Source organism: Argiope bruennichi, chromosome 4 (genome assembly GCF_947563725.1).
Source record: "Argiope bruennichi chromosome 4, qqArgBrue1.1, whole genome shotgun sequence".
Taxonomy (NCBI): Eukaryota; Metazoa; Arthropoda; class Arachnida; order Araneae; family Araneidae; genus Argiope; species Argiope bruennichi.
Genome location: NC_079154.1, coordinates 76,824,461 through 76,852,403, shown reverse-complemented (window position 1 = coordinate 76,852,403; position 27,943 = coordinate 76,824,461). Strand labels below are relative to the sequence as shown.

The following is a 27,943-nucleotide window of genomic DNA, read 5'->3' as shown; positions in this document are numbered from 1 at the left end:
ATTAATCTAACAGATTCAGTGACAATTTTATAATGCACACTAAACCAATATTGTCCCCTAAAACTTCAAATCAGTTTAGATGCTTTTCTAAATTTAATTGTTTAAAGCTATAATTTTTTTAGAGCATCAATCTATTTAATAAACATTATTGTACAATTTCTTGGCGGTTCTTCAGGAACAGAAGTAAACAGAACAAAAAAGTTTAATGACGTGATCTCATCATTGCTAACTTTTATCCATTCCTAACATAAATATTTTGAATGATATTTTTATGAATTTATTCCATGTTTCTAATTCTGTATATTATTAGACAAACATTTCTTCAGTGTGGTAGAGCATCGTGATTTCAAAGAAAAACGTATTTGATACTCAAGAATAAATATATCACTATTTTCTCAAGTACTGAAATATCCTTAAGACATTGTATGATCACTTCATGATGTTGTTTGTTAAGTATTCTGAATTCCGGATAAAATCACGAAGATATCTTAATAACTTTATTGGATATTTTAAGCAAATAGGGTTACTCTAAAAATTGACAAAAATATTTCATCTAATAAGATGAGTAGAATATGTAATACCATTGATATTCGATTTTATATATGACTTTCAATATAATGAAATGAAATTTAATTATTTAGCAAATAAAATAGATCTGTGTTAAAAAGCTAAATAATCATATATAAAACGTGCTGAAAACCACCAAAAGTAAACATATGGTGCATAGTTCATGTTTTTCAGGAGGAAATTTTGACAAAAAGTAGTAATTAATTTTTTTTCATATACATGAAGAAATTAGGTTCATCAAATTGTTCAATGAAAAGAAAATTTTAATGTATAGCATAATATTTTGGGTCCATTTTCGATTCATATGGTATACTTATTTATGTTGCTATTGAATGGCAACATTGAAAATGATAACTTTGTCTACTTCGCAAGATCTGCGTCGTGGATGTATAACTTTGTGCTATTTGCTGACAGATTACACGTGAAACGAATACTAACCAATCACAGTTCGCAACACACAGGGAAATTTTCTCGTCTTGATATCTCCCTGGTTTGTAGGCCAACACGGATACTGTTTTACTTTAAAGGTGTCTGCGGTGCAAGTAAGTTGTGTTTTGGATTTATCCTGATATAATATTATTATTCAGATCTTCAAAATCTTTAAAGAACTTAAGTCTATCTTCTATTTTTTATAGAAACACCACAGAAAACTGGATACGCACAGGACGTCAAGCATCCTCTAGGACGGCTTTTCCGGACGCAGTACGGTAAGTTAATTTTCATATAGCAGTCAGATGTTTTTGATAGTATTTGACACGTCGACGATTTCTCATGTGCGTTCATGAAGTTGACACGGGTTTTAAGACTTTTCTTTCCTTAATTTCATTGAATCAGATAATCGTATGTGAACGCATTTCATATTGATCAATAACCTTATGGTTGCTGAAAATAATAATTCAATTTGGAAATATTTGTTATTAATAACTTTCTAGTGTAACTTTTATCATATCAAAACGATCATACTTTTCCAAAAGAATAATTCGATATGTTTTGCTCTGCAATATGTCAGTTTACTCATTGAATTCATTTGTTAGTCTGCTACGTTTTCTATATTATTAATTAGAATTTGGAATATATGTGGCAATACTAATTTTCGTAGTTAACAATGTATCGCGTATAACATTATCAATTGTATTCTTATGCTTCTTTGCCATAAATATGCAATTTTTAATTTAAGCCTTTTAATAATTTTTTAAATTTTATTAAATATTAACTATCTTTTACTACTTTTCTTAGTTAAAATACATTAAATTATTTGTTTATCATGAAAACAACCTCAACATATGTTAGCTATTGTGTGCTCTGTATTTTGATATCTGTATTAGGCAGAAGCATTTTGATTTTAAACAATGTTGTTATTATTGTTTTTTTTTGTATTTAGTTTAGTCAATAAATTTAAAAGTGTTAATAATGAAGAATGCTGAATAAGATGGGCTTAGTAAACAGTGATGTTAAACTCTTCGCTTGAATATTTGTGTTGTGTATTGTAAATTTTGCTACTGTATATTTCGTTAAAAATATAGGATATCTAATAAAATATTTTGTGGCATTGGATATAGTTTGTAAATAATTAGTGTTATAGTAATAGAAGTGCAATAGAACATTATTCAGAACTTTTCAATTTCATTTATCATATAAAATTTTTATAATGAAAACAACTAACATATGTAAAAGAGCATGAGAAATGAAAGTAAATATATTTTATTTCATTATATTATCTTAATTTTTAAATTAGTAATTTAATGTTGCAAGAAATTGAAGTAACACATATTTAATCTATATTTAATTTTTGGTTTTATGTGTTAAACATTTGCAGAGGAAGCTAGGCATAGATTTGTGAATATAGTAATAAGTTTGGAATATCTTTTTGTTGTTTTTACAATGGATTTTGTGCTTGATTACCATCTTTTACTAAACTTCAGACTGACAAGGATATTTTCAGTGCTTTTTTTATTCATTCTAAATTTTTTTGTAATGAAATTTATGTTGAATACATGTTTCTCAATTATATATTTACTGTTGGATCGTTATGTAAATGTTTATAAATTCTGATTGATCAATCAAATATTAAAAGTATGTCTCATTCCGAGAATTACTGTAAAATGCTCATTTGATTCACATATGGTGAAACAGTTTTAGAAAATGAAAATAGTTTTAATTGTTCTTTTATCTTTACCTTCCTTATTTATTGAAAGATCGAAATATGTAATATCCTAGTGTCAAGTCTAGTTAAAAAGTAACAAATCTTTCTTGAATTGATGGTTATCTTTCTGCTGCTTTGTTGTGGCATAATAATGTTGGATGCAGTTTGATTGAATATGTTAAATTTTATGATTTGGTTTAGTTTGGGGGGGGGGGGGTTCTTTGGCACAAAAGCTCATGCTTCAATGTTCAGCGCTTGCAGTTTTTTCATTCAATTTTTATCTACTTTACTTGACAAAATCCATCATGCTAATCTTTGATTTTTTTTTTTTTTTTTAAATCCATAAAGCTTTATTTACTCATTTAAAATGTTTATTTTCTTAAAGAACATCATTTATAATCTCATAGTAAAATTTTATGCTCGTATTGTTTTGATTTTTTTTTTTTTCACGGTTAGTGCAGCATAGTCAAATTTTATGATTATCATAGAATATCTTTTAAGATGTATATTTTATGATGTGGATCAGTTAGGGATATTTTTAAGCTTGGATTTTGTATGACATTTTATTGAGTTCTTAAAATATATAATTTGTCTGAAGGCTAACTGTAATTATCGTTTTTGAATTACTTTCTTGTACTAAGAAATAGAATTACCAAATTAAAATTGCCATAACTATATGTGAACTTTTAATGTAAAATGAAATAAAAAGTGTGATCATAATGTTTATTAAAAAAAAAAAACTTTTCCCCCCTTTAATTTGAGGTGGTACTAAATTTCGTCATAATTGCAATGGGAAAATTTCTGCATTCAATATTATTAGGATTTTTAATTTTGTGCAAGAAAGATTGCTTGTGCTTTATAAGTTTAATTTACAACTAGTTTTGATTTATTAATTTAATAATAAAAGAGAACTTTTTCCTGTCCAGTAGAATTCATTATAAATTCAAAATCGAAAAGGGGTTTATAAGAATTGTTTAGTACTAATATTATAAAAAAAATTCCTCAGTTGCAAGTACATTAAAAATCCTCATAATCTAGGAACTAGGATTCTTTTATAAATTATAAGGCTCAGCATATTTAATGTGTCCATCACTTTTGCGAATTTGCTGCAATTTTAAGCAGTTTTCATTTAAAATGAAATTTTTAACTTATTTTTTAAATAAGATTAATATTTTAAATAAATATTTTAATCTAAAAATTATAAACTTATGACAATTATCTAATTCCAATCTTATAGATTTGGTCAATAAATTTACTGTTAGTAATATCTAGTTTTATTTTTTTGCGTTCATTTTTATATAAATAACATTTAATGGAATTAAAGTAAATTCCAAGTAGCTATTCTATTTATTTTTAGGATACTAGTGAAAATTATATTAAATCAATTAGCTTTAAATAAATTTTATAAATTTGCTACAGTGCTAATAAAAACTTTTATAAAATATATTAGACCTACGTGCATTTGGTCTACTGGTGATTTTCTCTCATTTAAAGTAGCAAGCTTAGAAATTGTATTGAAAAGGTCTTGGATTATAAAATAATTGGTAAATTTACTTTAATTTTCTAAAGAATGCAAGATGTTGGAAATATTTGGATTGGCAAGATGTTGGATTTTCTAGATAGGAAAATTTAAATAGTTATATGAAATGGGCATTCATAAACAATTTTGTTCTTCTCGCCTATATGAAAAGTTTTTGCTTAAAAAACAAATGGGATTCTTTACTAAGTTTCTTGCCAGAAAAAGAAATAAAATTTTAGCAGTAATCTTCATTATTGAATCTTAGAAATCTGTTACTCAATTCAAGTCAACATTTAAGTTTGTAATGATTTGGAAAATTTGTTACTGCCTCCAAAATTTAATATATATATCTTTCATTAGACTTATTATCTTATTTATATTTTTTTCTTATTATCATTAATATAAATATTAATATTTATGCATGTTACTAAATAATTAAAAAGAAAAAAACTTTAAATTTTGAAGATGGAACTTTTTTCCATTGGTGCTTTTTTTATTGCTTATTTTGTATTATTATACTTGGTGTAAGGCAGTCTTAGGATAATTATTATATATATTGCCAGAGTACTCAAAATATTTGTTAGTTTTGTGAAATATAGAAAATTCTTAATTACATCACATAGTGGGGGGAAAAAAGTTTGATTAGTAGTCCAGATTCTTCCTGCTTTAAATTGCAGGTATGGTCTATTCAATATGAATAATTTTTTTATATTGCTATTTTAAATTTATCTTTGTAACATGCTTTGTATTTTAATTTGATTAATAATAGATAAAATGTTAATTTTTATGTTAAATGTTTTTATATAAGAATGCCTTTCGATTATCATTGCAATGATTTCAATTAAATTTTATTTCTTGCTTTTCTAATCTTTGTTGCATTTCTTTTTTGTTTTAAATATGATTTTTTCTGTTCTTGTTAATGTTTCTTTAATTTTTTAAAAATATTTTATTTGTAGAATTTGAAATTATTCATTAAACCTCAGGTTGCCATTCTTATTAAAAGCTTTTTATTATAAATGTGTTTTTATATTAATGATTATATTTAAACATTATTATAGTGTACTGTACGACTTGGCTTGAGAATCGACCATGGATCTGGACGCGGTTCATGATGTGAATTCCTTCGGTGACCAGACGATGATGCCTGTTCACAATAACATCTTGGAAGAAAATATGCCTTATGAAGCTGCCTTTAGTTATGATGAATTGTTCCCATCCCTCCCTGAAAATGAAATGAAACCAGAAGCACCATCTGTTGATATGGGACAATGGACGCAGAAAATGAAAGTGAAGTCTTCAGTTATTACTCAGGTCTGTTGGTATAATTATTTTGACTTACTGACTGTAGTTTAAAGTTATTGATAATAAATTTTTGTTTGCTTACTAATGTAATACTGAAATTCAAGGAATAAGGTGTTTGTTTTTCAATAAATAATCCTTAAATATCCCCTTTTAGATTTTTCTTTAATAAAAGCAGTGATTAACATGTTTCTCTATATGCCTCTGAAAACCCTCTTTGAAAGTAATTTAAAATTAGTCTTTTGAATGAAAATTATAGTCAGTTTATTTTATTTCTGCTTGTTTCTTACATTTGTAAAGAAATATTTAAGGAATATTACTGCACATGTAATTATTCTTTGAATATCGAATCTGTAAGCTTATCAGATCATTTTAAAATACAAGCACTTGGGCCTTTTTCCATAAATCAAGAATTTTTGGTATACTAATTAAACTAGTTAATACTCTAAATTACTAATTTGTGTTAAATAAACTATACATTATTAGTAAAGATATCAATTGTATTAAAGAATGAATTTTAAGTCCCCCCCCCCTCTTTCTATGGTAAGTGTAATTACAGACTTTGCAAATGGTTTGATAATAATCAGTCTTTAAATTTTCTAGCATTTGAGCTGTTATAAGACAATCGGAGAAGACCTCACTTTTAGTTTCCTATAATTCCAGTAATGAAGCTGTTTGAATTTTACTTGAGTTTCATTAAAATTTGGATGATTCAAAACAATAAAAATTTTAATGTTACTAAACCACAATAATTACTATTTGGGCATCGGATGGGTAGCAAATGAATTTATTTTCTTAAAAATTTTTAATTTCACTGAAATTATAAATTATTTAATTCTATCTGTTTGAATATTGCTTTAAACTATTTTTTTTAATTTTAAATTTTTTTAAACCCATACTTTGTGAATAAAATAAATAGCTTAAGCAGAGTAACTAATTAAGATAAAATATATGGGCTTATATTTTGTTTCAATTTAAAGGAAAATTAATACTTCTGACATTAAATAATTAGAAAATATTTTGTTCCTCTATATGGTTCTTATAAATAAAATGTAAATTTGGTCTTATTGCAGTACTTTCAAATTACTTTGTTATTTTATATTTTCTGCTAAATGACAGTTTTGTTTCTCTGATATTCATTGAAAAAGTTATGTAAAAACAATAAACAATCAATAATATTTAAATTTTAAAGAAATCCAAAAAGGAAATTAGATTTTTATGAATGAATGTTATGCTTTCAAAATTGCTTAAAGACGATTGTCTAAGACGGGTGGTGTGTTGTGGAAGAAAGTTGTCTAAAAATATTTATATAGGAGTGAACAAGAAGTTTCTGTTTGAAGTGGAGTGAGGAATTATTCTAATTTAGTTTTCTGTTTCAGAATAATTGATTTGATTTGCTTTGATAATATCTTTTTATTAAATTTATAACCTACCATGTGCATTTGATATTTAAAGAAAGTAATTGGATATTTTTCAAACCATTTATTATCTTGCTTCCAGGTTTTCCGTGTGCCTGTAGAAGAGCGCAAGTTTCGGGACATGAATAGCCAGCGTTTTGGTGAACAAGGGGAACAAGCAAAAATCTGCAGTGACATCATGCAGAAAACTGGTGCGCATATTGAAATAAGTTCATCCAAAGATCAGAGCCTCACCATCTTGGTCACTGGAAAGGAAGAAGCAGTACTTAAAGCACGTCGGCTCATTGTAAAAGAACTCCAAACGCAGGCAAGTTGCTTGTATTTGTAAAATTGTTATTAAAAAAAATTTTTTTTTTAATTTATTCAGTGCCTTTATATTATTTTTAGATCAATTATGCATATTTTTGATAATACAAGAGATTTAAAGCAAACTTTGAGAGAAACAATTTAAAATAGGAATTGAAAAATTGAATAATTTTTTCAGGAACTTTAATTTTATAAATTGTTTTGCTTATCAAGTAGAATACCTCTAATATTTGAGAGTATGGGGAAGTGCATTAAAGAATAGCAAGAAAGAATATCCTTGCATTTTTGGATGATTAAAAAAATAATATAAATATATTCAAAACATGAAAATATTAGTATTGCTTATAATTTAGGTATAAACATTTCTTCTTTAATAGTGTTTATTTATGAATAAATAATCACATTAATGAAATATAAATTAAGTTAAAATTTTTTAAAAATTAGAAATGTTCTCTTTAAATATGCTTTATATTGGTATTTTTTATGCATTCTTAATTTTTTTTCATATTTTCATTTGTTGCCATGTGGCTTAATAATACAAAAACTATGATATAATAATAAATAAGAGCTATAGTAATGTTTCATAGTGTAACAGTTTTGTATTTTTTTAAAAATTTAGAATAGCAAGATAATTAACATTTTCAGATTTATGTCACTTGATTTATTAAGTTGACAAGCTCAGGTATTGCCTTATTGTGAGCTTATTGCTAATTATGACAATTTTTAATTCTTGTTTATCACTTTTATAAATTTGAGTTCATAAAATTATAATAAAAACAATATTTCAATTTCAACAATATTTGATTTGATTTAGACCAGTATGATTTTTCTGATCACTGAAGATTTCTATTATGCTTTTTCTTTTGACATTTAAGGTCTAAAAATATATTGTGTGTGTCTTTTGAGAATTTAAATTTTTCTTTGATTTTCAGGCTGTTGTTGCGATTCCAATTCCTAAAGAACATCATCGTTATATTCTTGGCAAGGGTGGTAAAAAATTGACTGACTTGGAATTGAGTACTGCAACTAAAATCAGTGTACCGCGCCCAGATGAAAATTCGGACTTAATCAGGATTTCTGGTACTAAAGAGGGTATCGACCGGGCTCGGCATGAAATTCAATTAATATCAGATGAACAGGTAAATTATTAGTCTTTACTTTGATGAAACAGTGTTTATTAAATTTTAAAATTTTCATCAATTTTAGTTTGAATGATAGTTAATGAAAACTTTTAAATCTAACATTAAACTTTGTTTTTAACTGTTGTGAATATCAAATTTGTTTAGTGCAAATCTTGTGCTATTTACTTTTCTGTACTTTTCTTCATGTTTTATTTGTATTGAAAGCAAAATTTGCTTATCAGAATTATATATTTCAAAATAGTATTATAGTCAAAACGTTAAGAATCCTTAATGAATGTATGGTTCACTTCTAATAATTACTTGCAGATTTTGTATAGTTTGTTCAAATTTTTTCTTTTAAAAATTAAAAATTTAGTAGTAGTATTTTATTTACAAATAAGCTTTCTACTTATTTTTTCAGAGTAAACTGGCATTTGAACGTTTGAATATTTCAAAAATGTATCATCCTTTCATCTTTGGGCCTTTTAATGAAACTCTGAATCAAATAATCAATGAAACTGGCGCTAGAGTCAATATTCCTCCTGCTTCTGTAATGAAGGATGAACTTACCATTGCTGGAGAAAAAGAATCTGTTGCTCAAGCAAAGGCGAAAATCTTGGATATTTATGAAGAAAGGGTAAATTTTTATTTTCTTTATTGTTTTTAGTAAATGTTTATGAGTAGTTTATTTGAATTCAGTTTTCTTTTATTTTTATCTTGCCACCTAATTTCATTTCTATGTTGTTTATTTTGAGTATTTTTAAAAATTTGTAGGTTACAGGCAATTTAATATTATTAATTTGAAATAAAAATATACTTGGGTAGTTTCAATTGCTTATCATATCGGATTAAGTTACTGTTTATTGAAGAAAGCATTTTTTATAATATTTTTAACTCACCTTTTTAATAATTTTAATATGTAAATAATATTTTAGAAGGTATAAAATCTGTTTAACCATGAAATGTTTGTTTAAATATATGCTGGGTCTCTTTCTCATCATGTTTGTGGGGAAATGTATTAATTCAAAGGAAAAGGGGGGGGGGAATGAAGTTGTTAAACCATAAAGAAAAAAGAACGAAACACTTCTTTTTCGTTTTATAATGTCATGACTGTTTCCTTTAAGACTACTTCCTGAAAAGGTAAATGTGCCTTAAGAGTTCTGGTAGAAAGCAGTGGATGTGATGAAAAGTCTTAAAATGAGCTTTAATGATTGATAAATGAGTTAAATTTGTTTCTTTGTTTAATGGTTTTGTTTGTTGAATTTTAATTTTTTGAATTTATGCTGAATTGTTGAATTTTATTCTGAATTTATGCTTTTTATTTAGATGTGGGTTTTTCTTTTTTGTTTATTACTTACTTATTTGAGGTATCCTTCCCCTATAGAGAATAAAATATCAATTTTATTAAAAAAACAAAAAGGCGGAAAAATATAAGTTTTGTCGAAACTTGAAATATAAGAAATTTAAATCTCTTCTAATTTTTCAGTTATTATAAAAAATATATATATTAATATTTTACATTCTTAAATTTTGAAGCCTGTTTTCTTTCTATTTATCTAGAATGATAATCCTTCTAAACTGTAACTTTTTTTTTTTTCTAGAAAAAAAATTGTCAGCATGTTTCAGTTGAAGTTCCTAAAAATCAGCATAAATATATAATTGGGCCTCGTGGACAAACCATTCAAGAAATTTTGCAAGAAACTGGAGTTTCAGTTGAAATGCCCCCACCAGATGTTCAATCAGATACCATTACTTTAAGAGGTGAACAAGCTAAATTGGGACCTGCTTTGACTTTGGTTTATTCTAAGGCAAGTATAATAAATTAAGTTCCTATTTTTGCTATGCATATCCATTTCTTAATTATATTTTAATCGTATGCAATTAAATTTGATTATGCATTTTTTTCATTTTAGGCTAATAGTGTTAAAACTGAACATTTGGATGTTCCTAGCTGGTTACATAAATACATTATTGGAAAGAAGGGCGCAAATATCAAACATACAACCCAAGATCTTTCAAAGGTTAGTTTCTTTTCCAGAAGAATTTTTTTAAAGTATTGTTATAAGAAAATATTGTATAGTAGTATAAATGTATTGAAATCTTCTATTTAAATTGATAGGTATTAAAAATTCCTATTTATTGTTAATATCCAATTTGTATAAACTTGAGAAATTGTCATTCGAAATGCATTCCTTTTATTAAATCTTCATTGACTTTTTTTAATTATTTTATTCAATTTAATCCTGCATTTCTTTGTAAATTCTTTTTTCTATACTTAAATAATTTTCGAAATTTCATTTATTTGCATTTGTATATAAATCTATTCATGATCAACTGAATTGGGTGGGTAGGAAGAATGTAATTTTATCATTAAAGTGTTTAAATTTATTTAGAAGCTTGCAGTAATCGCAGAATAATTAGATGAAAATATTTTACTTATACCATTAATATAATATTATGTGCTACTAATAGTACTAAATATAGTTATCCAGGTATGAAATTATATTTTTAATGTAATTTTATTAAATTTATTTCTTAACTTTGACTTTTCTTAGAAGTCTTTTCATTTTCAAACTTGTATTTAAATTATTTACAAAATATTTTTAGTATAATATAAATTAATTCTTATGGTTTTAAATTCATTTTATTCAATTATATTGAATGTTTTTAAAATTCTTAGGTTATTAAATTTTAATCATTCTTGATTTTTGTCTACTTCCTTTCATATAAAAAGAAGGGGTAGAAAAGAAAAATGTATAGTTTTGATTTTTATTTGAAGCATGTATTTCATGCAGCATTTATATTGCTATATAGGTTCAAGTTGACTTTATGGATGAAAGTATTAAAGTTGAAGGCCCACCTGAAGAAGTTTATGAGGCATGCAAAAGATTAAGAGAAATGATTGATAACTTAAGAAAACAAGTGGCATATGAAGAAATAAAAGTAAATCCAGCCTTCCATCGCCATATTATAGGGAAGAGTGGCTCAAATAGTAAGTGCATTTAAATCTCTCTTGAATTAACATATTAGTTATAACTTATTCAAATTATAGAAGTTAATTATTTGAAGCTATTATACAATGGAATTCCATTTTAAAAAACGTTATCTAAGTCTTCCAGTCTAAAAAATGTTATTAAAATCATGTCATCTGTTAAAAAAATAAGTTGTAACAGATGACATGATTTTAATAACATTTTTTAGACAGGAAGACTTAGATAACGATAGATAAAAAAAATTCTTTATTTGCCAAGTTTTGCTGCTTTTATTTCTCAAATATGATTAAGAAATGTTCATTGGTTCTTGTATTATTAAATTACATGAATTGGAGTTATTCAAATAAATTTTCAACTAATAATGTTTGTTGAAATGAGGTATAGAAATTATTCATATTTAGAATTCAATCATTTTCTGCCTTTCAGTAAACTTGAAGTGCTGATTTTTGTTTTATGTATTTATATTTTTTTATGTAAATATAACATATACATTTTTTTTGTAGTTAATAGATTAAAAGAAGACACTAAAACATTGATCAACATTCCAACGGATAGCGATAGTGATGTTATTCGCATTGAAGGACCACCAGAAGGAGTTGCTCAAGTTAAAAAAGAACTTTTAGAAATGGTCCATAAAATGGTAAGATATTAATATAAACATTGGAGGAGAGATAGATACTTTAATGTATAAAATTAATTTTTTTTTAATATTTAAACATGGTTTTTTTTTTTTTTTTTTTGTAATTTCTTGTTTCCTGCAGGATTAATAATTTTATCTTTAATTTTTAATCCCTTCCAATTTTTTTTAACAAAATTTAAAAAATAACTCCACACTATATAATTTACTTTGCCAACAAATTTCAGTAAAATTGGCAAGTTCTGTTGGCAAATTTCACTTCTCAAAATTAAAATTTTATTGTGTAAAGAATTATCTTGTTTAATTCTAAAAATATTTTTTACCTTCACTTATTATTCTTGATTCAATATTTGTTGCTTTACTTTTTTAATTGGAGAAAAAAATAAAGAAAAAAAAATAATGAAGCCATAGATTAAAACCCTGATTACAAGAAGGTGAAAACAAAGATTAAATCTAAAGATGTTTCAAAATATGTCAAATTGTATTAATTTAGAAAGTTGTCATGTTCTAATTCATAAAAATGAACTTAATATTGTTAATCCTAATTTTATTTGTTTAATTAAATGCATATTTGAGTTACTATGAGTTAATGATAGTATTGAATTTACACAGTAACAAAATATTTTCTGTGAAATCATCATATATAGAAACTCATTGTCTATTTGACTTAATGGTGCAGCAAATTTTCATTTGATATGCTGTTGAAGGAAGAAAAATCTTGTTTAATCTTTTTATCTCAATTCCATGTTATGTTTTCCTTATTGCATGTTTTCATATTGGGAACATTAATTTGGAAAAATAATCGGAATTCAGCTTACTATTTTTATGGATAAAATTAAAAATCGAGTTTTGGATACCTTATTTTGAACTTCTCTCAATAAGTTTTTTTTTCAAAAGGATTGTTCAAATGTTTTTTCTCCCTCATTTAGGAAAATGAAATCAACAGAGATCTTGTAATAGAACAGCGCTTCCATCGCAATATCATTGGTGCCAAAGGTGAAAAGATAAGAGAAATTAGAGATAAATTTAACCAAGTAAGTAGTTTAATTATAGGTCAAGAAATATTTTTAAAATATTGATTTAAAAATATATATAATATCAAAATAATATTAGACTAAAAAAACTTTAAATATATATTTTGCTGCTTACTTTTTAGGTAAATATTACCTTCCCTGAACCTGGTTTGAAAAGTGATAAAGTTACTATCCGTGGACCAAAGTCAGATGTGGATGCCTGCTATAAATATTTACATCGCATGAATGAGGAAATGAAATTAACTAACTTCAGTGTTGAGGTACCAATTTATAAGCAAAATCACAAATTCATTATTGGAAAAGGTGGAGCGAATATTAAAAAGGTAGATTGAATTTCATTGTTTATTTGTCATTTTAAATTCCTATACGTTTATATTTGTTTCATATAAAAATACTTCTAGTATAATACTTTGTTTTGTTTGATATCTAAAAAGTTAATCAAAATATATAAAGTTAAGTTATAAGTTTCAGTTGAAATAATTATGAAAAATAAACATTATTTGGAATGAGTGTCTTAGATTTTTATTTTATTTCGGTCTTTGTATATTTCAAGGAATTTATAATTTTATTATTTTCTGCTGCAGCAATTGTGTGTAGTGAATCGGATAACAATTAGAGACTTAAATAGGAAACTCCAGAAGGCTTTGTTTTAAATTCTAATTTTCATTGTGCGATAGTCTTCTGTCAAGAGAATGTTGAATTTTTTAAAATTCTGTAATATTTTTGTTAATAACCTTATTAAATTCGATAATGTAAATCGGAATGTTTAAAATAAAATTTTTGTTATTATTGTCAGTGTTTTGAAATATAGTAAATATCATTCGATTTAACAAAGTATTTAAAATATTACTTGTTCTCCAATTGTTTTTATATTGCATTTTCAGTCAGCTCTGGATTTAAAAGTATGTATAATTGATATTCAATTAATAAATGTGGTACATTGACATTATCTATTTATTAAATTTGATTTTTACATTAGATAAGGGATGAAACAAATACCAGAATAGATCTTCCAGCTGAAGGAGCAGAATCGGATGTTATTGTCATTCGTGGTCGTAGAGAAGATGTTCTGGCTGCTAAAGAGAAAATTCTTGCTATTCAAGAGGAACTGGTATGCATTTGTTTTATTTTTCTGAAATTCAGTTTTATCATTGCTAATATAAATATAATTTCAAATTCCTTTTTTTTTTCTTCTTTAAATAGGATAATGTTATCACTCAAGAAATCATGATACCTGCAAAATTACACAATTCAATCATTGGCACAAAAGGCAAACTCATTCGGGCTATTACTGAAGAATGTGGGGGTGTTACCATTAAGTTTCCTACTGGAGGAACTGGCAGTGATAAAGTTTCTATCCGTGGACCAAAGGAAGATGTTTTGAAAGCAAAGAAGCGTCTTCTGGAAATTTCAAATGAAAAGGTTTTTAAGTATAATTAGTGTAATTAGAATGAAAACTTTTAGTCTTAATTCTTCTTAAAATTTAGATCATTCTTTATTAGTTATTTGAATCAACAGGAATAATTTAATAATTAGATTGCTCCAAATATTTGCTATTTTAACTACTGAATTCAGTTGCTAAAATATGCAGACTCTATTTTTAAATGCCTATATATACATGTCATTTTTATAATTTTTTTGATGCATCATACATTTAATTAAAATTAATTTGTTTATTCATAATTAAATAAAAATGAAAGATTTATTTTTGGCATATGTTTTGTTAGAATGTAAAACACCACTTTATTTCTTTGAAGATCATAATTTTTGTCGAAAATGACAATTTTTTTTCCTTGGTAATGTAACAAAATTTAAAGCAATTATTTATTTGTTACACTAAGCTATTTATTTAAACATGTAGGGAGAATTTGGTATTTGTTGAATGGTTTTTATTAAATATATACTTTATCCTTGCTGTTTTATGTATATATTTTGAATGGATTTTCTCCGATTAATAACAGTATTTTAAGCATTTTGCTCTGATATATTTGTAAGTAGTTAATTTGTATATAAATTCAGTTGTTAATAATTAGAAATTTAAATCAAATGTGATTTATTTGGAGATTTATAAAGCTATTGTAAGTTACCCATTTGTGTTTGAATTTTTGATAAGAGTTGAAGGTAAATTATCTAAATATATAGTTTAAATTCACTGATGAAAGAAGATTGAAGTTTTTTTTTTTAATGCATTTTTACATACAGAGCTATTAATAGTAGGATTTTATATTTTAATTTTTAAAATATTTTAGCAACTTGTTGGATTTACTGCTGAAATTAAAGCAAATCCAGAACAGCACAAGTTTTTGATTGGCAAAAATGGAGTTAACATCAAGAAAGTAAGTTTGCTTTATATCAGTGTTAAGATTATTTTAGTAGTTTTTAATAATTTTTTGTTAGTATTTTATATTGAAACAAGACTGAAAGTTCTGTTACATACTTTTTTCCCATGGTGAAAATCATTAAATTCAACTATTTTTATGTTATCAAGACTTATAATTTCCATTTAGATGCTAATGCTTTGTGCCTTTATTTCATTACCTCTATTTTATTTAAAAAGCTATCATACAACGGATGTAAGCTTGCTTTCCTTCTAGGTGTTAAGAATGTTTGCTATTTTAAATTTTAAATAACTTTTCAATATATCTTTTATTCTTTTTTGTGTTTACTTTTATAAATATTTATAATAATTGTAACATTGAAAATACTCTACGCAAGATACTGAAAGATCTTTTTAATAGGTTCGTGAAAAGACAGGAGCAAGGATTGTTTTCCCTAATGAAAATGATGACGATAAGAATACCATAACTATCATTGGTAGAAAGGAAGAGGTTGAAGCAGCTAAAGCAGAATTAAATAGCATTATTGAGCAATTGGTAATTGAATCAGAGTTAAATTTTGTGTAGTAGAGAAAATTTTCTTATGTTTATTTAAACATTTTTGTTTTTTTGTTAATGGCAGATATAGGCTGATTTAAATATAACAATCATTTTTGGTTTTAGTTTATTAAACTGATGTTTTCCAAAGATTATGCAAAATAAAGTAGCTTATTGATTTAGTAGGTTAATAGTAAAATCTTAACAAGTCAGAATATATTGCAACTAAATTTTTTGTTGTTGTGGCGTTTTATACTGAATTTGTTTGAAATGCCATAAAATGCAAGCTGAATATGTACTTAGTTTGTAATTACTTTCATTATTTAATCATGAACAGATTTAGATTAAACATTATAAAATTGCACAATATTTTGTGATATTTTGGAACTTAGTGTATCAGCAAATCATTTCAATTTTCATTTAAAATATAACAAGTACTTTTTTTTTTTTTTTCTTTTATCATAACCATGATAGCTTTGTATTAATAATTATAAAAGGATATGAGTTGGGATTTTAGATTTACATATATTTTTTATCTGTTGCTGATTTGTATCATCTTCATAATTATTTGTTCTCCATCCTTTTTTCCTCAATTTTCACATGTACATTGTCATTTTAGAATTTTTCTACCTTCCATATTTACTCGACTGTTTATCTACATGCATTTATCATTAAATGTATGTAATATTTTTATTAAAAATTAGATGGAAATTTGTTTGCTATTTAGAATTTAATTCTTCAATTTTTACACCTGGCTTTAACAAAAAAATTAATGTGATTTAAAAAGTGATTAAATAATGTTTATATGTATAAATGGTTTTGTGAAACTAGTGTTCAATTACCATTATTCTCTCTATGGGGAATTTAAAAATTTTGTGTTCTTATATCTTGCTGTAGTTATAATGAAACCTTATCTAACAAATTATTGTAAATTTAGTATTGTTACTTGATTATTTTGTTTTTTTAAGTTTAGAATTCCTTATACACTTTACGGCAATTGCAATTATAAATTTTAGTTATAAATTTAGTTTTTTTTTTTAATGTTTGTGTGTATGTATAATAACAATTAGAAATTTTCTGAACAGCAAAACACTGCTGAATTGACTATGGATATTGATCCTAAACATCATCGCTACTTTGTTGCAAGAGGTGCTGAAGTACTGAAGCAGATTTCTAATGATTATGGTGGTGTTACCGTAAGCTTCCCTAGAAATGGCTCAAACAGTAGTAAAGTAATTTTGAAAGGAGCTAAGGACTTCCTTGAAGGGGCCAAACAGCGCTTGCTGGAAATAGTGGAAGATTTGGTAGGTGAATTAGGATTGTATACAAATGTTTGGATAATTTGTAAGTTTTTGATTATGATTTTAGTATTGTACATTTTTTTTTGCGGTATTTGAAAAAAGTATAAAATTTTCTTTCTGAACAATTCTTACAGAGCCTAATATTGATTTATAAATTTCCATTTATATTAAAAATATTTGTTGAAGAATTTCTATATTCTATTTTTATAGTAAATTCTTTATGTAGGAATATTTTTAATTTGTTAGTCTAAATATTTAGAACTTTTTAATGAAATGTTACCTAAAATTGCACCTAGTTCAAATGGTCCCTTTTTCTTAAGCAATTTAATGAAATGAGTTATTCTTTGCCTTCTGTAGATATTAAGATCTCAAGAAAAAGCTTATTATTTATTCAAAAGTATGTATAGTTTATCTGTTACAAATTGCTATCCATTTGATGTCTTCAGTTCCTTTCCAAAACATACACTTTATTAACCAAATTGTAGTTAATTGATTTATAGGATTTAAAAAAAAAATACATGCATTTGTAAGATTATATATAATAAAATCTTAAATATATTTATAACATATGTGGAATGAAGTGTAGCTTATTAATCTATAAATCTTTTGTATCAGTTTCAATGTTTCAGAAATTTTATTCAGAAATATTGCAAAAGATGGAATCTAATCTTATTTTTAGTATTAAATTTGATTAATTTTATTTATATGTTAAGGGAAATTCTGTTATCAGCTTGAATTACAGAAGTAATTGTTAGTAGGATGAGGGCAAAAGCTAATAATTGACATTCATTTTCTTTTGTTATGTCTTTTTAACTTGATCTATCAAGATAAATCTTCTTCAAGATAAAAGTTCTTCAATTTGATGTAAAGATCTATTCTTTCTTTTGTTGCTAATGTTCTACAAACATTTTCACAAATTCATTTTGCACGTATTGAAGTGTAAATTTTAATAATGCGGGAGGCAGTAACAGCACGATTAGTTTTGCGCTTCTGGTATTTATTACCAGAAATGTTATCTCGAACCAGTTTGATGGGTTTGACATGCTTGAATAGTATGCATTGCTGCACATTAGAAAGATACAATTAAAGACATGCGTCTTATTTTAAAATGCATATCTTTTTGTATTGCTTAAAAATAAAAAATAAAAAAAAAACATTTAAAAAGATATTTTAAGCTTGGTAGTTTTCTTAAATGATTTATACAATGAAAGTTCTGTGCATGAAGAGCTTTGTACTAAGGTTGTAGATATATTATAGTCGAAGCTTACTAATTTAGCATATTAAATTTTTATTTTATTTGACCTATAGTAATGAAATTTGTTCTGTTCTAGTTTACGTAATTTAGTTTATTTCTTATTACCATTTTCATATAAGATTATAGAATCGAATGATGTTTTGCTGAATTTATAGATGAGTTTAAAATATTTAGAACAGTTTATTGCATGTGTTTGCTTCCTTATATGTTTTTATCTTTTGAATAGCTGCTTTGCATTTGGAGGAAAATTCTAAAACTGCCAAAATGGTAGCTACTGCATATGCTTATTTCTTATGCTACAATTTTTGATAATCTTCTTGTATATGACTTAATAAGTAAAATTTCATGTAATTTTCCATGATTTTGTTCATATGTTATATATTTTGGTTTATGAAGAGATGTTTATGTTTGAGTATTGGTATTTAAAGTGCAACTTTCTCAATTTCTTAAAAAAATTTCTTGTAGGATGCCATGGTGACATTTGAGTGTGTTATTCCTCAAGAACATCATCGTACTGTTTTGGGAACAAGAGGTACTAAGGTTCAAAATATTCAGCGCCAATATAATGTAACTATTAAGTTCCCTGACCGAGAAAGAGCTGAAGGTAAATGTTTCCTATTGAATCAAATTTCTGTTAAGCCCTTTTTTTTTTTATAAGATATGACTTATTTATCCATAAGTAGTAATTTGAATCCCCCTGCTTATTGGAAAATGGAGTAGAAATTTTACAATATTTGATTATTTTACTCCCCTGTTTTCAGATTCTGATAAAGTTACAATGAATGGGGATGCTCACTCTGATGGACCAGAAGGTGAAACCAACCAGAGAGATATTATCATTATTAAGGGGAGACAAGAAAATTGTGAAGCTGCTGCTAAAGCATTAAAGGTCAGCCTTTTTTCAAATTGTATATTTAACCATCTCTTGTTTAAAGCATTTTATTCTATTCTCTGCATTTATTTCAACTTCATATTGATATAAACAGTAGAATATATTTTGGGTGTCTAAATGCAATAATTAAATTTTTTCAAAATTTATCTTTAACATGTATGGGAATCTAAATGGTACATTTAGCTAATTTGCTGAAATTCTATTAAATATCATTGGATTGTTTTTAAGTTATATCTTGCTTTTTGCAATACCTTTTTTCCTAATTCAGGACAGTTTTGAAACATCTGTATCAGTGCAGTGTATGTAATTATATACCATTAGGGTTGATAGAATAAAAAATATGCACTATTTTTATTAGTTTGGATATTTTTAATTGACAGAAAAATTGAATTCAATAAAATTCATTCTTTAATGGTAAGGTTAGAAAAAAAAATTATAGTCAAGATCTAAAACATTATTATATAATCAGTAAGTAAAAATATGCTGTAAATATATATAATATTTTAGTTCCTTTGTTTTAAAAGTTATTTTCTAACTAATTAGGCTTCACTGAACCTCTAAGTTGCCTCTTATTTTCCAATAGTTCCATGTGAAGAAATCAAAAATGCTTCTTATGAAAAATTTCATTCTGAAATTATGGAAGTTCAAAATACTTTCACATGATCTTTTCTTTCTGCTTTCCTCCTCTATCTATGTCTTGCATTAGCCATGGTTCCAACAGAGAAATCTTATTATGGATAAAAATTGGGATTACAAAACAAATATCGTGAAGAATAAAACATGTTAAGAATTTTATGTTTGTTTCACTTTTAATCAAAAATCTTATTATTAAATTGTACTTTTGCAATTTAATTTGGCTTTTAATCAACATGGCTATTTTTCATTATTACAATGAATTTATTGAAATAGGATGTGTTTTCATATTGACCAAACAATTGTTATTAATGACCTTCGTCTAAAGAATTTAACTACAAATTTTCAACCCCATAATTCTTTAATGTGTTTAAAGAACAGAATGTTTTATTTCCTTTTATGGAAGCCTCATATATAATTTGTGTGAAGTCCTAATCAATTCTAATTCATTAAAAAAAATTTGGTGTCATGTAAATTTTCAAAAATTTTAGCATTTTTAATATGGAACAAATTTATGAAACAGACATTTAACATGGAATAAATATATTTTTTAATGTAACATTGTTGCCAATTGTTTCTTGCAGGACAGTGTCCCAATTACTGAAGAAATGGAAGTGCCATATGACCTTCATCGTTTTATCATTGGCCAGAAAGGCAAAGACGTCCGAAGCATGATGGAAACGTATGATGTCAACATAATCATTCCTCCTCAAAATGAGCAATCTGATGTTATCACTATTAAGGGGCCACCAGAAAATGTTGCAAAAGCTAAAGAGGCTCTGAAAGAAAGGATTGAACAGTTGGAATTGGAAAAACAAGATAGAGTATGTTAAAAATTTTTAATCTTCCTTCTTCTTGTACATCAGTTATATAATCATAGCATATGAGCATAAATTGGAGCTGTTTAAATGTATTTTATTGTAAAGTTTTTACAGCATATTGAAAAAATTTATTCATTAATTTTATTGTCCTTTTTTAATGTTTTCTTTTCATTAAAGTTTTGCTTCTTTCTTGGTAATTAAGATCTAGTTCTTTTTAATAAGAGTTGATAAATCAGTTTTCTGTCTAAACAAAAGTACTTGGGAAATATTGTCTCTATCTATTACTAGTATAAAATATTTTCAAAAAATTTTTAGTTGCTCAGTTTCTTGTACTTATTATTCCATATAGAAACTAAATAAAAAATATTGACCTCAATTTTAAAACGTATGAAATTCTTAGATTGTTAAATAGAAAGCTGATTCATTATGGTGTGATAATCTAATGAGCTATCATTCTTAAAAAGTATATATATGCTGAATGTGTAAAAAAAAATTCACGAAATGGCGAAAGATTTATAATTCTCTTTTGTATTTAGAAACCATACTATTTTAGATTGAATTACAGTGTATTTAATAATCTTGTTTTTCTTTGGAAGATTTTTATTTTTGCTGAGCTTGTTTCTTAAATAAATGTTCGAGTTGTGAAATAGAGCTAGAAAATTAATTCCGGTACTGAATTAATGGAACTAAATCTTATTTCCTTGAATTCTGAATTTAAAAAAAATCGCAACTTGAAAAGAAGGTGGTTTTCATATTAGGGAAAAGTTAAAGGAAAATCCCTTTCATAAGGTTATTAATGCATGTGATCTTCATTTTTCAAATTTTTTCAGTTTTGTATTAAAAAAAAAATATAAAGTTTACATTTTTTTTTTTTTTTTTTTTTTAGCTGTTGAGAAGCTTTCAACTGACTGTTGAAGTAGATCCTCAGTATCATCCCAAAATTATTGGTCGCAATGGAGCCGTTATTTCTAAAATTCGAAAAGATCACAATGTGCAGATCAATTTCCCTGAACGGGATAGTGCCAATGATAAAGTAATTACTATAACAGGATATGAAAAAGATACCGAGGCTGCTAAGGAAGCTATTTTGAAATTGGTCCAAGAGCAAGTAAGTATTCTGACACACGTTATAATCCAAGCATCCTAAATATATTTATGAATTATATATTTTAGTTTAGATGTATTATTAAAGTAAAACTGGTTTGTTTTAAGTATAAATTCTCCATTTTAAAATATGAATTGCATTATTTTCCTCTTCTGCTAACAAAAAAAGAAAAAAAAAAAAAAAGAAAATGACAGTAAAATATATATATTTGTAAAATACAATTATATTGTAGGGGCAAAGGAATTGTTGGAATAAATCTAAAAATTAATTTGTTTTCTTGACATATTTAAAATAGGTGAAAGATTATTAGTAACAATTGATAATTTAATCAAAGCAATCCATGGCCGGTTTTAATTAGTCACAATATACATACTTGCCAGTAAAGCAAAATTAGAAAAACAGGCATGGAAAATGCAAGCACTGGTTTAAGTATGACAAAAGGGAATTTCCCTCATTTGTTTAGATTAAACTTTATTAATTCTTTACATTATTGGTAAAGTTGATTTACCTCTAGAGAGTGAAATCTGCTGGGGTTAGTTCTGATTGGGTTAGAGAAGTAAGAGGAGAAGTTGAAAGTTTCATTAGATTTATAAGTTTAAATACAAGTTAGATTATTTTAAAATTAAGCAGCATTAAAAATATTTTTAAGATTTAGATCAATTGAATTTATTACACAGAATTATAAGGAATTTTTTGTTTTTGGAGCTTATGTGTTTATTGGAATGCAATTCCTCATGACTTCAAATTTCATTTTCTGTAAGTTTTGGTTAGTGAAGCTATCAATTAGTCATAAAAAAAATGCCTTCAATAGCAGTTGTGTAAGTTTTACAAATCTTCAATTAGTACTATAATTTAGTGGGTTTTTAAGGATAAGAATATTATGAGAAATTCCATTTCAAGTTTTATACAATTATTTTAGCCATATTCTAATAAATAAGATTGAGGTGCCTCTTTATTAAGATATTTATTTAGTAATATTAGATTTTATTTAGTAGTATTTGATGTTGCTTCTTAAAAAAAAGTCAGTGACTTTGTTATGAGAGAATTTATCCATTGAATTGTTTATTAAATTTATCATCAATTTAACTTTTTCCTAAAATGTTGTTAAATTGTATTTTTGGAAATATTTTTCTAATACCAATATATTATATTCTAAAAAAAATAACTCATTATCTCTCGTATATTAAGTACATTTAATTGTTTGAAATTTTGCTTTATAGGAGGATATGTATAAGGAGGAAGTTTCTATTGACGCTCGCGTTCATTCTCGCATTATTGGAAGCCGAGGCCGCAATGTTGTCAAAATTATGGATATGTTCAAAGTTGACATTCGCTTCCCTCGATCATCTGATCCAGATCCTGATTTAGTTGTAATCCAAGGTGCTGAAGATGATGTCCTGGATGCTAAAGATCATCTCCTGAATCTCGAGGAAGAATATGTAAGAATTGGGAAATTTCAAATTTTTATAAATTCTAAATAATTAAATGCTTTGCTATTTTATCCACAAAAGATAATTTAGTCAGTACATGGTTTTTTTTTTTAATTGCATAGCGACTTGCTTTTGTGTCTAAAACCTTATATAAATGTTTAAAATGGTGTAAATTACAGATTAGTGATTTGAATAGCCTTTAAGAGAGATGTGAAATTTAAAAAAAATTAAGTCTTGATTTCTATAAATACATTCATTTGGTTATACCTTTTTGAATAAAATATTTTGCATAGGAAATTAAAACAATTTATCATCATATATAAATGAGAAACACTCTTCCAATCTTTTAGGGCTAAATTTATCTATTATAGCTTGCTGCTTCACAGAATTTTGTAGTCTTCCTGTCCCAATATCATTGAATGGATTCTTTTCTTTATTGATGGATATATCAGGAATAATGGCAATTACATTGTAGGGCTTCACCCCCCCTCCACCTGCAGTTGTTGAAAAAATATTTGTTTTGAGTAACACTTCCTGATATTTAATGAGTTTTTGGTGGTTTTATGAAATTGAAGATAGTTTTTTAAAAATTTATTCTGCAACTGCATTTTGATTATGTAATTTGGTAAAATGAATGAAATTCGAAGGAAACACTACTTGCATGTCTGCAAGATCATAAATTCAATACTTTTATCTTCAAATTTTCATATTGAAACATAAGGAATGTTTTACATTTTGTTTTTTTAATTACATTTGTTTTTTAACACATATATTATGTTTATATTTGGAGTTCTTAAACAGTATAAAATTAACACAAGGTGCGCAGCATCATGAAAATTCCTTAAAAAGTGCTTAAATTTGAAAACCATTATTAAGATATTATAAACCATTATTAGAAGATATTCCTTTTTGTTTCCACAGACAGTGAAAACGATAAATTAAACACTCATAAATCTTTGTTTACTGGATTTATCAAAGAAGAAAACTGACAAAAGAAAAGCATTCAGTGTAGGGAAACAGAAGTTTCAACCCATGTTAAGATAATGCTTAAAGGGCTTTTTTTTTTAACAATGGGCACCTGCATATATTGAAATATTTGGAATGATAATTCCAAAAGAGCTAAATACAAAATATGCTGAACTCGAAAAGCATTTGACCTTTTTACATTTTAATGTTCTAAATAGCTAATAATTAATTTTAGTTATGGGTGTTAACTTTATGTCAACCCTTTGTATATTCTTAGACTACTGATTAGCTCCGATGGGCGAAAAAAAATATTATGGCGTGGAAAAGAAATAGATACATCAGAAATGGGAGAATTTGTTCTAAAAGTATACATGAAAGATATTTGATATTTAACTGCTTTTATTCTGTTTACCATGAACACTCATTACACATTCAGTCATCATTCTCATTAATATGTTGTTTTGGGCGATCTTTTGAACGACTACGAAAAGGATTTTATTTGATTACTTTAGTCTACTGCATAAAATTCAGTGAGATGAAATTTTAATTTGAAGATGCATGTTTTCAATAATTTCTTTTGCAGTGTACTTTTTTAAATGTTCCCATTCCTTTGAAAATTGTCATTTGTTGAACTTATCTTGTCAAATATTAGTTTTTATTTTTAAAAAGTTCTGCTTGGTCTATTTAAAATTTTAAAGGAATGAAAAAAAGTTTTAAGAAACCTTTTATTATTCAGATTATATCAATTTTTAAATGTTTCTTTTTCTCCTTTCGTAACTTTTACACAATATTTTTGTTTCCCATCAAAATTTTTCTTTCTCAGTATATAAAGATTTGCCTGATTGATACAGAGCATCAGTGAAATAAGGGATGTGAAATTTAGAGGGAAATTACCTTTTGGATGTTAGAGGCTCACTAAGGAAGGATTTTGCAAAATTGTAATTGGAAATTCAATTTAAAAATTAAAATTTTAATGTATTTCCCACATAACATTAAGGAATAATTATGGCACAAAATTTATTTTTCTCCTTTCTAAAGGTGTTTATACAATATTTTCTTATGCTCTTTTGTGAATTTGGTTGCCGCTTGTTACTTCACATTACTCTCGAGGCCTTGGAAGGCTTGCATTAATTGCAATAGTAATAGAAGGATTTTTCCATTAACAGCTTTCAAATCTGACCTTCTTCTATAGTATCAATAAATTCTTGCCCCTCTCCTTTGTAAACCCATTTTTTAGAATGAAAGAAGCTAATTCACAGTACGTATGTTTGGAATTCTGTTAAATAAACCTGGTGCGAAAATCCGTTAATGAACACAAAGCGGAAATTATCGCATACAGCAGTTGTAATGTATCCTCCATAGAAGATTAATGCTACCGACTTTCCCTCGAAAATATTCAGCAACACACATATACTATACACTGTAGAGATTTAAGAACTGCCACTAAAAACAAATGAAACTAAGGATTTTTCACTTGTTGCGAAGTGCAGCAACATTCAAAGAAGGATATGGGAGAAAAAAAAAAAAAAAAAAACTTTTATAAGATGTAGAATCTGAAATTGTAAATGAGAATTTTTTTAAAATATAAAGTTAGCTGTAATAATGTTTTTCTACATACCTAATTAGCTGTAATAATAGTTTTCTTGTTTCTATGCTTATTATTTCTATTCATATAAATATTTAAATGAATAAAAAATAGTCTTGAATAATCAATTTTTTATTAAAATAACTTAAAATAAAAGGTGTATGTATTAATTTAACTTAATTTATCAATAAAAAATTATACAATCCATTTTATTCATTTTAATGCTAAAATTTGAGTTGAGTATTTTAAAAATTAGGGGAAGGGAAGTAGTCAGTTACTTCTTATGTGTAAATTTTTTAACTTGTACACATAAAAAAAATAAAAGTATTACGATATAGAAGTTCATTAATTATATTTTTCTGATTTTTTTTTTAAATTTTTTTAAGTTAGATTAAAAAATTTTCTGATTAAAAAATCTATCAGCATTATCTAGTATTATTAAGTTTTCTAAGTTAATACTTAATTGGTTATATATATATATATATATATATTTTGCCCAATGTCTTGTGAAAATAATTTTGTAAACCCATTTTTGTCGAATTTACCAATTATTTGAATCTTTAATGTTTGTAACATATATTGATTCTCTATTCAATTTGCTTTTAATTCAATTTTTCAGAGTTTCTTTGTATTAATTATTGCTGAAGATAATGCTGCCAATTTAAATAAAAGATGAGACTGGATTCAACATCTAAACATCGATTTAAAATTTGAAAAGTTGTTTTTTAATAAAAGATTAAATTAAAAATTTTTTAATTGGATATTTTTTATGATAATTTATTATAAGAACAGAAAAGTCTTATGAGTAGAAAATTCTTAAGTTTATGTATTCATGCATATATGAAAGTGCTTATTTTTTTCACCAAGGTGCTTAAAAATGCTTATTTTTTTGCATCCATTTGACACTATGCACCCTGTAGCATCATTCTAGACTTGTATTGCATTTTTAGAAACTTTATTAAAAAGTACTGAGAAGAATGTAAGTAAATTACTTAATTTGGATGTATTCTGTACTTCAATTTCTCTGTTAACTCAAAATTCTAATAGTTTAAATTATAATTTTAATGTAACATCTAATACACATTTTATATTTTAGATACAAGACTTGAGAGAGAGGGATCTGATGCGGCAATATACCATGCCACCCAGTCGCAATGGCACCCATGAGCATGAAACCAACCGCAATGACAAAGGCTTTGTCGTTAAAGGGGCTCCATGGGACAAGAAGGGTGCAGCTCCAGATACCACAAATACACAAGAATTCCCGTCCTTTGGCTCCGGGGGAGATATGCCTCCCAAGCCTGTAGCCTGGGGTCCCTCGCGCCGTTAAATATGCAATGAAAAAAAATTATATTTTCTGCAATAGCTCTGCAATTCCTTTTGGGCATATAGAGGAGTTTGGGGCTTTTGCATAGATTTCAGAATCTCCTAGTGCCACACCTCACTCATCTGTTCCGGAAGTGTTCTTCCAAAATAAAAATGAAAAATATGTCTGCAATATTTGGACAGCTTTTGGGGTGATGGTATCAATATTTTTTTAGCTAATATACCATGGGTAGGTTTTTACATTCGTTCAAGCCAAACATTGCTGTTTCATAAAATTGTTTTTTGAATTTGCCTGTTGTAAAAACGAATCAACTTTTCCCCACTTGTTTCCAGTCACTTGAAACTATCTATGCAATCAGTGTATTTTTCTGCAGAGCAATAATTAACTTTAAGAAAGTTAACAACTCTACTTTAAATGTGGACATTTGTTTACCAATTGAATTTTTATGTATAGAGATAATTCTATAATTTGATTCAGTGTGATAAGGTGCTATGAATGTATAATTTTGTAAAGTTCTACCTGATTGCTGAGCAATAGTGTGTTTGAATGAAATTTCGGCATATCAACTTTATTTTGAGGTGTTGCGCCTGGGGTTGTTATATGAAACAGAATAGATTTATCTGGTGCCATGCAATTGTTTAAAGACACCAGATAATCGGATTCTTTGTATATTCCTCCAGATTGTATTATAAAAATGAAATAAAAGAACTTTCCAGTA

At 26.2% G+C, this 27,943-nt stretch overlaps 1 protein-coding gene across 1 annotated transcript; it reads left to right on the top strand.

The window, feature by feature from the left end:
- Positions 1-1,022: 1,022 nt before the first annotated feature.
- On the top strand, positions 1,023-27,943 carry LOC129966906 (vigilin-like). The gene is made up of 23 exons (XM_056081517.1): positions 1,023-1,109; positions 1,203-1,274; positions 5,288-5,540; positions 7,029-7,253; positions 8,185-8,391; positions 8,795-9,010; positions 9,975-10,181; positions 10,287-10,394; positions 11,188-11,365; positions 11,870-12,006; positions 12,933-13,037; positions 13,160-13,360; positions 14,017-14,148; positions 14,241-14,459; positions 15,287-15,373; positions 15,776-15,910; positions 16,996-17,214; positions 18,932-19,070; positions 19,228-19,355; positions 20,576-20,815; positions 21,699-21,920; positions 23,138-23,356; positions 26,995-27,943. Exons 3-23 carry the CDS (start codon positions 5,319-5,321, stop codon positions 27,226-27,228), a joined length of 3,780 nt encoding a protein of 1,259 aa, XP_055937492.1. The 5' UTR covers positions 1,023-1,109; positions 1,203-1,274; positions 5,288-5,318; the 3' UTR covers positions 27,229-27,943.